At 40.0% G+C, this 16,093-nt stretch overlaps 1 protein-coding gene across 1 annotated transcript in view; it reads left to right on the forward strand.

Annotated features, from left to right (window-relative positions):
• Nucleotides 1-11,204, forward strand: part of LOC109931252 (secreted frizzled-related protein 4) — a 31,212-nt gene extending 20,008 nt beyond the window's left edge. The window contains exon 6 of the mRNA XM_020530587.2: nt 9,714-11,204. Coding sequence (XP_020386176.2) covers nt 9,714-9,896 — 183 coding nt within the window. The 3' untranslated portion in view covers nt 9,897-11,204. The remainder of the gene's footprint in view (nt 1-9,713) is intronic.
• The last annotated feature ends 4,889 nt before the right edge of the window (nt 11,205-16,093 follow it).

Raw genomic sequence — 16,093 nt, forward strand, 5'->3', positions numbered from 1 at the left:
AGGGATGGGCACTAAATGCTGCCTAGGCAGCGATGCCCTCATCCTGTGAGTGAATAAAAAATAAACATTCATCATATCCATTTAATGGCTTATAATCAACTCTTTTTTCCAAATTACTAATCCTTCCTGCCCACTGCACTTCCTACTCACTCACTGGGGACAGTTCACCATTTTATATAGTTATGCATGATGACAGATTACTCCAGCACCCATTCCCATCATATTCAAACTTTTTCTTTATCTCATTGCAGGAAAAATCTACTCATCATAGGGCTGAGATGGACAGGATTAGCAGAGGTTAGACATTGGGTTCCTTTCTCCCATTAACGCAAGGGTCATCAAGCTGGGTGGGGACAATCAGGACTATTCCTGTGATGATGGGGGAGAGACCAGCAACCCAGGAAGCAAAGTTGTGCTCAACTGTTCTCAGATGAGCCTTAATATCAACACTTTGCTTCTTTCTATCTTCACCATTTTTTCTCGTCTCTTCTGTAGGCACTACCCGTACCCATGCGTCCTCAATGAAGAAGAGGCCACACATTGTGCCCCTCTACACTGGCACTATCTCTGAGGAACAAGCCTGTGATCTACAGAGGATGCACTGGCAAAGCATTCACCCAAACCCTCCACCAGTGCAGAGATTATCACCTTAGCTACAAATAGACTCAGGGACACAATCTGGTGAGCACTTCATTGATATGTGTCTGCAGCCAGAAGGAAAAAAACACCTGAGCTCTTTGGTACTCAGAAGACTGCTGGAGGCCGGGCACCTGCTCGACCCCAATGTACTCAGCTATCAGTTACAAGGTCAACCTGCAGAAAGAAGTACAAGAACACCAGGCAGGTGTGCCAGAGGTCCTTATTAGGCTAGAACAAAAGGCTGAGCTGTCCATCATTGTTCTCACTATTGTGGTGGCTCTAGCATGTGGCACTTATCTACCTCAGTGTCAAGAGCAGAACCCCCATCCCTCAGTCCAGCAGAGAGCTCTGTGAATGCTGGGTATACATTCGGATTTTCACTTCTTTGCTTTAGCCATGGGTGCTCATCATCAATGGAAAAGCAAAAGTGGGGTGAGAGCTCTCTACCTCACTCCTGGTGCCCTTTCCTCTCAAGGAGACACACAGAGGGAGGAGGAGTAACAGACAGGCACCCTGGCACTCCAGAAGTATCCTGCTCTCTACCTCACCATCTGCCTGTTTCCTTTATGCCTCCAGCAGTTTAATCTGAGGAGAGTGAACCTGTATCTGGGCAGGACACTTTCAGCAGCTGGAGCCTTCCATGCCAAAATTTGCTAAGGGACAACTACTCAAATCTTTGAAATCTGCAGCTCATATCACACAGCATACTCACTCCATCCCATATGCAGAACCTGACCGAGCACCTAGAAATTTTGGGAGAAAGAGGAAAAAAAATTAAAGGCACATTTGTGGCATAAGTTTTCATTTTTAACAAAATCTGCACTTTTGTAAATATATATTCACTTCCATTTAAATTGAGTAATGCAGCTAAGATGCTAAAGATGAATGCCTGACGCTAATGCTAAGGGGAAGATGTAATGCAGGTGCAAATTGTTCACCTCTCTCACTCCTTAAGGGAGAAATGGTGGTATTGTTTCTATATATTTCAGGATGGAAAGGTTTGTCCTATGCCAAGGCTGTGAGATTGCCAATAGACTGGATCTACAGCTTGTGGCAAGGAGACAACAAGAGGGAAAACCTATTTGACCTTGTCACAAATGTAACTGTCTATGATAGTGCTGATGGTAACAAGCATCACACTATTCTTGAGAAAATGAAGTCCTCTTTTCATTTTGGGAGTACCTCCGTCATATTATGTGGCACTACCTTCATGTGAGATGGGATAAAATTTGATCAGATCCAGCAACTTAAAACTGGGCATCCATGAGTTTCTGGGAATCATCAGTAGCAGCAGGATTGTATTCAACATAATCTGTAAACTGTGGTCCTGCATTTCATCTACTCTACCATCACCATCGAGCTCGGAGAGCAACCCTAATTCAATGAAGTGTCCATAAGACATGCTATATGCAGCACCATTAATACCTAAAAATGAGATGTCAGTTTGGAGAAGCTACATTACAGAACCTCAATTGCATGCCAAATAAATGAAGTAGCATGTAATGAGCTAAGAAATTCCATAAGCAATAGGTCAGATTAAACCTCTTCAGTTCTGCCAAATTCAGTCAGGAATGGTAGTGTAAGATTAACCAAATGACAGCAGGATGAAGCTTCATAAATATCCCCATTCTCATAAGTACAAAATTAATGCTGAAGTATTTGCAACAACCTCCATCCTGATATGATCCACCTTGGTCTTCTCTTGAGGACTTCAGACTTCAGCCAATTTGACTCACTGCATTTAAGAAGAGGTGATGGCCTACAGCCATTATCACTAGATGATTAATCCAGAGCCCCAGGTATGGTTCTGGGGACATGGGTTCAAATCCTGCCTGGCAAAAGTAAATAATTAAGAAAATAATTGAGGGTTTAAGAGTCTAAGGATAACTTATATGTGACTCCAGACCCACAGCAATGTGGTTGATTCTCAACTGCCGTCTTGGCAATTAGAGATGGGCAATAAATTCTGGCCTGGCCCATGATGTCCACATCCTGTGAATGAATTAAACAAAGTTGATGCAATAAAATGGCTGAAGGCACTGGATGTTCCAAAGGCTATGGGACCTGACAACATTCTCATAACACTATTGAATACTTGTTGTTCCAAAATCAACTGCCACCATAGCCAAGCTGCTGCAGTACAGATATAACACTGGCATCTACTTGACAACATGAAATGGTACGTCCTGTTCACAAACACAGAATCTCAGAACTGTTACAACACAGAAGAAGGCTATTCAGCCTATCATGTCTCCCCCAGCCTTCTGAGTGTTTTGAATTAGTGCCATTTTGATCTTGATCATTGACAAAGTGATGGAAGAGGTCATTAACAATCATATTCAAAGAAAAACAAAGAACTGTGGATACTGGAAAACAGAAACAAAATCAGAAATTGTTGGACAACTCAACAGGTCTGGCAGCATCTGTGAAGAGAAAGAAGTGAAGAAGGGTCACTGAATCAGAAACATTAACTCTGCTTTCCCTCCACAGATGCTGCCAGACCTGCTGAGCTTTTCCAGCAATTTCTGACGTTGTTTCTGACAATCTAGTTTGTTTGAACTTGTTCTACAATAACCTATGCACTGGTGCTCAGTTTAGTTTCTGCAAGGACCACTCAACTCCTGATCTCAGCACAGCCTTGGTCTAACCATGGACAAAGAAGGGGAACTCCCCAGGTGAAGGCAGAATAATTGGCTTTGATATCAAGGTTGCGTTTAATTGAATGTAGCATCAAGGAGTCCTAGCTAAACTGGAGTCAATGGAGACCAGAGTAAAATGTTCCACTGTATGGAACATTAGCACAAAAGAAGGTTGTAGGAAGGTAAGTATTTCAATTGCAGGACATCTCTGCAGGAATTCCTCAGGGTATTTTCCTAGGCCCAACCAGCTGTAGCTGCTTCATTAGTGACCTTCCTTTTATTATATTGTCAGAAGTGGGGATGCTCATTGATGATTTTTCAATATTCAACTCCATTCCTAGATCCTCAAATATGAATCAGTCCATGTCCACATCCAGGTTTAAACTGATAAGTGAAAAGTAACAATAACATATCATTTTTGTCAGACAAAGGTCATCTCAACGAGATATAATCTAACCATCATTCCTTGATATCCAATGGCATGACCATCATTGAATCCCTCACTATCAATGTCCTTTGGTTACCATTACCAGAAACTGAACTGGACCAATTATATAGATACAGTGGCTACAAGAGTGAGTCAGAGGCTAGAAATTCTGAGCAAATTATCTCCTAACCTTCCAAAGCCTGCCTACCATTTACGATGGTCATTAAATCAGAAATGTGAAAAAATACTGTCCATTAGCCTCCATTAGGCCAACTTCAACACATTCAAGAAGCTCGACACCATCCAGGACAAAGCAGTCTATTTTATTGGTAACCAAAAAACTTCTTCAATATTCACTTCCTGCACCACCCATGCAAAATGGCAGCAATATGCACCATCTTCAAGATGCACTGCAACAACTCATCAAAGCTCTGACAAAACCCTCCCAACCTATGACCTTTATTATCTAAATTTGGACGGAAAATATTCAACATGGTGCTCAGTTACGAGTGGTGTACCACAAGGATCTGTTCTGGGTCCTCTTCTATTTGTGATTTTTGTAAATGATTTGGATGAAGGAGTGGAAGGGTGGATTAGCAAGTTCGCGGACAATACAAAGGTGGGTCACGTTGTGGACAGTGCGGAGGGCTGTTCTAAGTTACAAAGGGACATTGATAGAATGCAGAGCTGGGCTGAGAAGTGGCAGATGGAGTTTAACCCTGAAAAGTGTGAGGTGATTCATTTTGAAAGGACAAACTTGAAAGCAGAATACAGGGTTAACGGAAAGATTCTTGGCAGTGTGGAGGAGCAGAGGGATCTTGGGGTTCATGTTCACAGTTCCCTGAAAGCTGCCACCCAGGTGGATAGAGTTGTTAAGAAGGCGTATGGTGTGTTAGCTTTCATTAATAGAGGGATCGATTTCAAGAGCCGTGAAGTTATGCTCCAGCTATACAAAAGCCTGGTTCAGCCACATCTGGAGTATTGTGTCCAGTTCTGGTCACCTCATTACAGGAAAGATGTGGAAGCGTTAGAAAAGGTGCAGAGGAGGTTTACCAGGATGTTGCCTGGAATGGAGGGAAGGTCTTATGGGGAAAGGTTGAGAGAGCTAGGGCTTTTCTCTTTAGAACGACGAAGGATGAGAGGTGACTTGATAGAGGTGTACAAAATGATCAGAGGTATAGATAGAGTGGACAGCCAGAGACTTTTTCCTAGGGTGGAGGTTTCCTTTATGAGGGGACATAGTTTTAAAGTGAAAGGAGGTAGATATTAGGGAGACGTCAGAGGTAGGTTCTTTACTCAGAGAGTGGTAGGGGCGTGGAATGTAATGCTGGAGAGGGTAGTGGAGTCGGCCTCATTAGGGGCATTTAAGCGGCTATTAGATAGGCATATGGATGATAGTATAAGGTAGCGGTGGAGGTTAGATAGACCTTAGGTTTAGGGTAAAAGTTTGGCACAACATCATGGGCCGAAGGGCCTGTACTGTGCTGTACTGTTCTATGTTCTAAAAGGACAAGGTCAGCTGGTGCATGGGAATATCATGCTTCAAGGTAGCTTCAAGTTCATTTCAAGCCACACAGTATCCTGATCTGAAGCTATATTGCTGTTCCTTCATATTTATCTTGATCTTGGAACTCCTTGGCAGTGCTGTGGGTATCCCTACACCAGACGGATTGCTGTGGTACAAAAAGGTGACTGCTCACTACCTTTTCAAGAGCAATTAGGAAGGGAATAAATGATGACTATCTCTGCAATGTCTGCCTCCCATGAACAAATAAAATAAAACTCCACTGGTTTCAGTGTGTCAACTTGAAAATTCCCTGTACATCTATACTCTCTGCTTTCTGTCTAGTAGCCAATCCTTTATTTAAGCTAATATAATGTCTCCAAATTCATAAGCCCTTATTTTGTGTAATAACATTTCATGTAGTACCTTATCAAATGTCTTTTTGCAATCTAGTTACATTAAATTCTCCAATGATTCCCCCAGACAGCCAGCCTCCAGAGATTATAGCCATTTTTGACTGTCTCCTAGTTGTCAGAATAAAGGTCTGCCATCTTCACATCTCACTTGCAGTTGTCCTTGTAAAGGACGCACAGACGCCCAGGAGGTCACAGCTCAGTGGCCAGTGCACCATATCCTGGGATATGACTGGCATCTAGCTGATGCATGTGGTTTCGCCAGTGCAAGTGTCATTGACTTCATAATGAGTGCATGCTGATGGAATGAGCATACCCCCGAAATTCTGAGCTTGTAACTTATTCTCTTTGTTTATTCCCAGCTTCTGGATCTAGCCTCTTCTCCTTGAGTCTTCTTAATTTTGACTGTGCTACATCAGCAGACTCAACAACTGCTTCAACTAGATTTCTGTCCTTTTATATCTTTTATAAAGATTTAGTTTCAATTTCCCAACTTCTGCTTGGTCCCGATTTTCTTAAAGACCAGAAAGTTCTTTTGCATTTCTGTCCTTACTTTTTCTGCTGTCCTCTTGGTTTAACTGCAGTTTTAAAGTGCAGTCTGCCTCAAATTAAACTTAAGTAGTACAGATTCACTCACAATAGGTCGAACATTGACATAGCTTCCAAAGAAGAGCAAGGCTCCCCAAGAGCGGATCACAGAAAAAAAATTATTATACATTTGTCCTGTAGAAGAACAGTTCAAAGGAAATGTTCAAGCAGGACATAGACTCCACTGTAAGAAACTTTCTACTCCCAGTGATAGGTATCCTCACAAACGGTTCAGATTACATTTTCTCCATCAGGTTCTCAATTCGAGCAGAGCCAGCTAACCTCATTAGTATCTATGCTACAGTGATGTGCTCCACTGTAGAGTAGAAAGACCAAATTTATGAGGAGGTTGGCAATATTTTCAGCAGAACATTTATCTCCTGGGGATTTTATTTTCTGAGTGGGTGCAGACTATGAGACATGGCCCTCCTGCCTTGAACATCAGAATTTGGGTAGATGACCATGGACAGAGACAACTCGACTGCTATTTCAACAAGCTTTGTGTGAAGAATACTCACGTTCAGACCAAACTAAGATATTTTGGAAATATCCAACATGACTTTAGGACCAGTTGGACATGATCATCAGCAGATCACAGAATTATTATCATGTAGAAGGAGGCCATTTGGTCCACTGTGTCTGTAACCCCAGCTGTCTGAGCATGTTGACTTAGAGCCAAACTCCAGTGAGCAGCATCTTCTTCACGTACAGCTACCACAGCTCTGTCTATATTACAGAGCATTCCTAGCATGCAACAGAATAGGATGCAACACTTGAAACAGAACTGCCATCTTCATAACAATGTCAGCTTTGCTGCCTACCTATATATAAATCAAAAGTTTCTTGACTTAATTGAATAGAAAAATGGTAAGGAAAAGCCAGGGAACTATAGACCAGTGAGCCTGACATTGGCAGGCAAGCAGTTGGAGGGAATCCTGAGGAACAGGATTTATATGTTTTCAGAAAGGCAAGGACTGATTAGGGATAGTCAACCTGGCTTTGTGCGTGGATGTCGTGTCTCATGAACTTGATTGAGATTTTTGAAGAAGTTACAAAGAGGATTGATGAGAGCAGAGGGGTGGATGTGATCTATATGAACTTCAGTAAGGCGTTTGACAAGGTTCCTCATGGTAGACTGGTTAGCAAGGTTATATCACATGGAATACAGGGAGAACTAACCATTTGGATACAGACCTGACTTGAATGTAGAAGACAGAGGGTGGTGATGGAGAGTTGCTTTTCAGACTGGAGGCCTGTGACTAATGGTGTGCCACACGGATCAGTGCTGTGTCCACTGCTTTTTGTCATTTATATAAATGATTTGGATGTGAACATAGGAGCTATAGTTAGTATGTTTGCAAATGATACCAAAATTGGAGGTGTAGTGAACAGCAAAGAAGGTTACCTCAGAGTCCAAGGGGATTTTGATCAGATGAGCGAATGAGCCGAGGAGTGGCAGATGGAATTTAATTTAGATAAATGTGAGGTGCTGCATAATGGAAAGGCAAATCAGGGCAGGACTTATACACTTAAAGGTAAGGTTCTGGGGAGTCTTGCTGAACAGAGAGACCTTGCAGTGCAGGTTCGTAGTTCCTGGGAAGTGGAGTTCCAGGTAGACAAGATCATGAAGAAAGTGTTTGATATGCTTGCCTTTATTGGTCTGTGCATTGAGTGTAGGAATTGGGAGGTCATGTTGCGGCTGTACAGGACGTTGGTTAGGCTGCTTTTAGAAAACTGCATTCAATTCTGGTCATCCTGCTCTAGGAAAGATGTTGTGAAACTTGAAAGGGTTCAGCAAAGATTGACAAGGATGTTGCCAGGGTTGGAGAGTTTAAGCTATAGGGAGAGGCTGAATAGGCTGGGGCTATTTTCCCTGGAGTGTCAGAGGCTGAGGGGTGACCTTATAGAGGTTTATAACATTATGAGGGGCATGGATAGGGTAAATAGACAACGTCTTTTCCCTGGGTGGCGGAGTCCAAAACTAGAGGGCTTTGGTTTAAGGTGAGAGGGGAAAGATTTAAAAAGGATCTAAGTGGCAACATTTTCACACAAAGGGTGGTGTGTGTTTCGAATGAGCTGCCAGAGGAAGTGGTGGAGGCTGTAACAGCTAGAACATTTAAAAGGCATCTGGACAGGTATATGAATAGGAAGAGTATAGAGGGATATGGGCTAAATGCTGGCAAATGGGACTAAATTTATTTCGGATATCTGGCCAGCATGGATGAGTTGGACCGAATGGTCAGTTTCCGTGCTGTACATCTCAATAACTTTATGACTCTGTGTGTGCTGACATCCCTCTACTGCATGCACAACATTGGGCAACTGCTGCTCCTCCTACTTTTCCTACCCCTTTCTCCAACTGCATATTCTGCTATTGCTTCACCTCCTGCTATAGTTCCTCCTCTTTCCAACAATCAAATCCACTCCAATCTAATGCTGTGACTTGCCCCTGCCAAAGAACTTGCCAATGTACACAACTGGGGCTCATTAATGAACAGCAGTTCCAAGCAAACTCCGGAAGCATGCTATCAGTATCTCTGTAAAAAGCGGGAATGGGGAGAAAATAGCTCAAACAAATTGTTCACCAAAGTTCTGTAAGGTTTTCTTAGATGAACTTTATTACTTAGAAGATAAAAAAAATATAATTTACATATTGATAATGTCACACATTACTATAAAAGGAGCATGATCTAATAATATGTCCTAACCCGAATATATTGTCGCCTCAGTGCTTTTCCACAGCATATACATGAATCATGGAGTCATAGAGTCATGTAGCATGGAAACAGACCCTGGCCCATATTCCTCCAAACCTTTCCTATTCATGAACTTATCCAGATATCTTTTAAGTGTCATAACTGTGCCAAATCCACCACTTCCTCGAGAAGTTCATTCGACTCACGAACCATCCTCTGTGTAAAAAAATTATGCCTCATGTCTTTTGTAAATCTCTCTCGTCTCACCTTAAAAATGTGCCTCTTAGTCTTGAAATCCCCCATCCTCGAGAAAAGACACCTACAATTAACCCCATTTATACCTCTCATAATTTTATAAACTTCAATAAGGTCACCTCTCAACCTCCTACCCTCCAGTGAAAAAAGTCCCAGCCTCTCCAGCCTTTCTTTATAATGCAAACCTTCCATACCCTACAACATCCTGGTAAATCTCTTCTGAATCCTCTCCAGCTTAATAATATCCTTCCTGTAACTGGCAATCAGAAATGGACACAGCACTCCAGAAGAGGCCTCACCAATATCTTGTATAATCTCAACATGACTTCCCAACACCTATACTCGAAGGACTGAGCAAATAAGGCAAGCATGCTAAATGCTTTTTTAACCAGTCTGTCTATATGTGATTCAAACTTCAAAGAACTATGTACCTGAACCCCTAGGTCCCTCTGTTCTATTTGCCGCATTTAATGTCAAAGATGATGCTTTTTCAGAATGTACCTTGCAATATTGTTTCCTTTTACTGGTATCTTGTGATTTTGTTTTCATTAGCGCTGGGAACAAAGACTAGATCAGCAACAGCAGATGCGTGTCATGCAAGAAAGAAAGCAAAATGCAGGAAGTAGTGAACGCAGTGGTGGTCCAAAGTCAAATTCAAAGAATGCAAATAAAGCTCCTAACAACCCCAGGAAGATCAACAAAAATAAAGGCAAGAAGGAAGCCAAGAAAGTATGAACCAGCAAATTTTTATAACTACAATCATCTAATACTCTGGAGGTCAGATCTTGGTTCAATAGCAAGTAACAATCTGCAGGTCATTTCTTCCCATAAGCAACCTTGTATTTATTGCACTATTGCATTTCAAAATTACTGTTTAGCATCATTAAAGCTCTAAAACTTTACATTTTCATATGCAGATACTGCTAACCATGTTCATTGGTTTGCATTACAAAATGGTAGGATTTCTATGTCTTCATCTTTCTCACTTGCTATTTTCTTAGCAAAGATACATGTGATATCAATCTTATTAGTGCAGCTAATGCTCCTTAGTATTTGGATACTTGTGCTATTGAACCTGTTCCTTTGCTGTATTGGGTGGGTTGACAAAGTACTCTTTCCAAGTCAATCTCTACATCTGAACGGACTCTTCCCATTTCATAGACCATGTCACTGCAATACAAGATATTTAGCATTACTTATTTAAAACATTATTCTGCAACAACACAGCTTAATATACAGAACTGCAGATTTTCAGACTGGATTTTATCTTTATGTTTTCAATTATTATCTTCACAAACCTTTGAAAATTTCATGCCATTCATAAGAGCTTTGTTTTTTCAGGAATGCACCTTAATGAACATCCATTAAATTTGTTTATTTCCTGTAAGTTGTATAAAACAGTGATGTGGATGTTTCTGATAGTGTTAAAACTAGTTGTGACTTTTATGAGTACAGGTTGTATGTCCATAATCTGGCAGCTTTGCGACTGGTGGACTGGAGAATTTGCTGACTACAGACAGTTATATGTTAACGCTAATGTGGGAGCTTCTAAACACTTTCAAGAAGTGCTATGCAACATAAAATGTGATGATAGAAGGAAAAGCAGCTATTTTAATAGAATATAGATATCTTTTTAACTGCTTAGTCAGTGTTGTTGTCTTTATGCTGCTCAGGATCTTTCTGCTGCTGGTCATAGAAGTTGCCAAGACAGCATGCCAAATTAGGGATTTACAACCTGCTAAAGGATTTTGTTAAAGTTGAGCGAAAACTACAGAAACAAAATTAGATTAAGCAATCCCTAAGAATTGAAATTTTGATTGTGGTGGTTTTGTTGCCGATAATTATGTTGTGATTGCTGAAAATGCTGGAATAGATCTTTAGTAATGTAGAATATCTGCATGTTATCAATCACAGCTACACTTATTTGATTATAATGACATTTTTTACATAAATAACAAGAAATTTTGTACTGAAAGGTTTTTAGAGCTTGTCTGTTCCACTTAAGTGCAGCATCCGTTCATCTCTTAAATGCCTAAACTTCAACATTCCTCTCCCATAGAAATATGAAATAAACATTTATGGTGGACGTACCTGTTTGTATTTGTTTAGTATTTTCTTTTCAGGTAACTTACAATTAACACCAAATCAATCCCATAGGTGACCATTATTTTTTGTAGCTGAAAATAAAAAGAAAATGGTGAAAAAAGAATCAGCAGATCAACTACCTAGGGAGAAACAAAATTAAAATACCAGGCCAATCAACTTAAGTCAGAAATGCAAGATGTTATAGAAACTGTTGATCTCTAAAATAATTCAGTTCTAATGACAGGTGAATGATCTGAAATATTCTTCACAGATGCTCCTTCATCATGTTGTGATCTAAAGTGTGTGCAGCTTGATTGACAAGTTGTCATTCTGAGCATTTAGTAAAGTCCACCCAGCATGTGATGGAAGGCATATTTTTTGCATTGTCTGTATTTGGGATGAGCACAGGCTATTATGAAGTGGACTGCTCAGTTACAAACGCTACTGCTCAAAACAACTCTATTTCAACATAACTGTCCAATGGCCCATGTGCAGATTCTTGATTCAGGACTGCCAGGTTCATAGCTTTGACCCCTTTGCCAATTTTCAATTGCCACAGAACATGGGAAATGGATCCTGATAGAAGCCTGCATGTAATTTTTTATTTGTGGGGACCTTGGAGCCTTTCAACCTTGACAGGTTGGTGAACAGATTGTAGATGACGTGTCAAGCTGCAAAGATTAACACCAATTTGCCATTGGTCCCTTTTCCACCTTTGAGCAGCTGATGAGATTTCCTTTGCCAGCTTTGCTTTTGAGGGCTTTTTGGACTGCACCTTTTCTGGTAAATCCTCTTGATTTTGCTGCAATGAGTAGCACTACCTGGAGCAAGGAGCTCTAGATGAAATCACACAAGGCGTTGTTGGAACACACAAGCCTTTTTGTGATGCCAAGGTTTCTCTGAAGGTGGTTACCATTGCCAACTCGCAAACATCATTAAAGTGATGGAAAGTGTTACTGATAATGCTACCAAGTAGTACTCACCTAGTAGCAACCTCCTCATAGATGCTGTTACAATTCCTGCAAATGCTAATGAAAATAGATTTTAAAAATTTCCTAATAAGATACACAAAGATCAGATGACAAGATTTCAAGTTTTAAGAGACCTACTGTAATAAACAAACTAAAATCAAAATTGAATAAACTTTAATTAATATGTAATTAATACATTAAGCTACAAAAAAAGTAGTTAAAGTTAAGCCTTTAATACAACTGAAAACTTTACACTCTATTTTTAAAGGGTTTGCTACATTCTTTCTAAATTCATTCAAAAGTCCAAAGCCTTCTGCTTTTAGTAGAATGGTTTCTAAGTAAAATTTGCTTCATTCAACCCTTTGAGTATAATCAAGTGGAATTGCTATCGCAAGGAATTGTCTAGTGATTCTGTGATCTTTAACTCTTCATGATCCTTGCTTCCTTGAACAGAAATTCTATCCTTAACAACTCTATTTGGTATTTAATACAATGACAGTCATTTTCTTCTATACAGTTGCAGTAGCTGTTGTCTGTGGTGCTTGCCCCACATCTCTCAATCTGCCAAATTTATAAATTTATCGATTGATAAATATAGAAAAATGCTATTCAGTCCATCATACTTATCCCAGATCTCTGGAAGATCTATTCAAATTATCCATTGCCCCTTCTATTTCTCCATAGTTTTTTTCTTTATTTTTCATGCATTTATCCAATTCCCTCTGTGAATCTGTTTCCAACATGTTTTGACCCTCAAAAGCAGTGTACCAATAACTTAGTAATTTTTTTATACCTTGTAAGTTTCTGTAATTCTTCATTATTACTAGGTCAATATCATGGAGTGCCCCTCCTAACAAAGCTGTGGGAGTACCTAGACCTCATGAATTGCAGCATTTTAAGAAGATGGCTCATCATCATCATCATCTGAGGACAATTAAAATGGGAAATAAATGTCAGTCTTCGCAGTAAGATCTATATTCTAGAAATCAATTAAAATAAAGTAACTTGGATTATTGTTTCTGCCTACCTCATCTATGATTGTTCTAGGTTCTGCAATAACTATGACTGAAACTTTGGACGAATGGCATTGTTCCATCTTCCACTCTGGATTGTACATTAGAAAATGTAGATGCTTGCTCCAGTGATGGTTATCCCTGCAACTGTTCTTGCCATATAGAATCATGGAGCAGTTATAGCAAAGGAGAAGCCACTCAGCATAATTTAATAAATGAGTTTTGCAAATCATAAAACAAAGTACAAACAAAAGAAAGTGTTATGTCTGGAATCAAATATGAATTCATTTTTGTTTTAAGCATACAATGAACACCAAAGTTTATTCAGAGCTCCTGAATGAAAAAGAATAAGATAATTAATGGGATATCTCATTTAGTATAGAACATAGGAACAGGAAAATCACATCAACAAAAGGGAAATTGAAAAATTTAGCTTGGGTGTAATTCAATGGAATGTATCAATTTGGCATTGATGTATGCCCTAGTGAATGGAAAGCATAAATTATACTAGCAAGATGATAATTTACACATGGTGATGCTTGTAACCTTCCCTAGTTTAGCCACTACTTGAAGAAGTGAGATCAACCATACAGGGGGAGAGAAACAAACATTTCTTGACAGATACACTCACTCTTTTTACCTTTAGATACGATCACCTGAGAGTTGAAAATGAGTGAAATGAAATTGAGATATTGTGTCAGTTAGCTCAGTTTCCTGGACAGCTAATCCACAATGCAGAGTAATACCAACACAGTGTGTGTTCAGCTCCTGCAACAACTGAGGTTACCATGAAGGACTATCCCTCTCAATCCTTCCCTTCATCTGAGGTGTGGTGATCCTCAGATTAAACAACCACTAGTTAAGTCTCTTTAATGAGAGAACAGCCCTATGGTCCAGTAGGACTGTGATGACTTTATTTTATTTTAATTGAGTGAAAGTAACTTTTTTAAGTCAATTACACATTGCTAGCAATTTGGGGTGGTTGAAATCAATGAAGTTACATAACAAAATCAGATAACATCAAGAAGGTTGCTGTCTACATGAATTTTAGTAATATTTTCAATAAGGTCCCTCATGGTAGGTTAATCCAGAAGATTAAGAAGCATGGGCTCCACGGTGACTTTACTTGGATTCAGAATTGGCTTGCCTATAGAAGGCAGAAGGTAATGGTGGAAGGGTGATTTTCAGGCTGGAGCTCTGTCACTAGTGGTGTTCTGTAGGGGATGGTACTGGGAGCTCTGCTGTTTATGGTATATTATATAAAAATGACTTGGATGAAAATGTGTATGGGTGGGTTAGTAAGTTTGCAGATGACACAATGATTGGTGGAGTTGTGGATAACGTAGAAGGTTGTCAAAGTATACAGTGGGATATAGATTAGTTGCAGATGAGGATGGAGAAATGGCAGTTGGAGTTTAATCCGGGGAAGTGTGAGGTGCTGCACTTTGGGAGTCAAATGTTAAGGAAAAGTACAGTTACTGGCAGGGCTCTGAACAGAATTAATGTGTAGAGGGATCTTGGGGTTCAAGTCCATAACTCCCTGAAAGTGGCCATGCAGGTAGATAGAGTAGTGAAGAAGGTGTTTGGCGTGCTTACTTTTAATGATTGTGGAATTCAGCAAAGAATCAAGATGTCACGTTGCACCTTTATAAGACTTTGGTTAGGTCACACTTAGAGAATGGCTTTTAGTTCTGGTCACCACATTACAGGAAGCATGTGGAGGTTTTGGAGAGGGTGCAGAAGAGATTTACCAGGATGCTGCCTGGATTAGAGTGTATGAGCCAGAAGGAGAGGCTAGAAAAATTCAGGTTGTTTTCTATGTAACAGTGGAGGCTGAGGGGAGACTTGATAGAAGTCTATAAAATTATGAGTTGCATAGATAGGGTTGACAGTCAGAATCTTTTTCCCAGAGCTGAAATATCTAATACTAATACATTTAGGGTGAGAGGGGGAAAGTTCAAAGAAGATGTGAGGACAAAATATTTTACCCAGAGAGTGGTAGGAGTCTGGAAAGTGCTGCCAGGGGTAGTGATGGAGGCAGATACAATAGAGATGTTTAAGGGACTTTTAGATAAGCACATGAGAATGCAAGGTATGGAGGGGTATGGACAAGGGACAGGCAGAAGGGATTAGTTTTAATTTCGCTTCATATTTGGCTCAACATCCTGGGCCAAGGGATCCTGTGCTGTACAGTTCTATTTTTTATGTTCTGAGGTACATCATTATCATTTTAAGACAATTAGGGTGGGCAATAAATACCAGTCTTGCCACCAATTCCCAGATGAAATTAAGTAAATTTCTTTTTTGTTGCCGTCTACCTTGTCCATGATTTTCTTGGGTTACTTATGAGTATAAAAACATATGAAATAGGAGCGGAGGTAGGCCATTCAAACCTTGAACTGCTCTACCATTCATTAGGATAATGACTGATCTGTTAATGTTTCAAATTCCATATTTCCCATCTGCTTCCAATAACCTTTAATTCCATTGCTTAAAAAAATCTACCTCTATCTTAAAATATTCATTTACTTACTTGCACCACCTTCAGAGACAGAGTGACCTGAAGTTGCACAGTCCACTGAAAGAAAAATGATCTCTCCTCTTTAAAAGAAAACATCCTTTCCAAATCTTTTCTACAGTAACTGTGGCTGACAGAATGGCTGAATGGCCTTCCACCACATTCAACCAATGGCACACAGAATCAACCAGTAGAAAATATAGATGTTTGCTCCAATGATGTGCATTCCTGTTATTTTTCCTGTCACATAGCAGCATAGAATGGTTACAGCACAGAAGTGGCTATTTGGCTAGTCATGCCAGTATCAGATCTCTGCAAAAGCAACTGATACAGTCTCATTCCCCT

This window comes from Rhincodon typus, chromosome 4 (genome assembly GCF_021869965.1).
Source record: "Rhincodon typus isolate 14 chromosome 4, sRhiTyp1.1, whole genome shotgun sequence".
Classification (NCBI taxonomy): Eukaryota; Metazoa; Chordata; class Chondrichthyes; order Orectolobiformes; family Rhincodontidae; genus Rhincodon; species Rhincodon typus.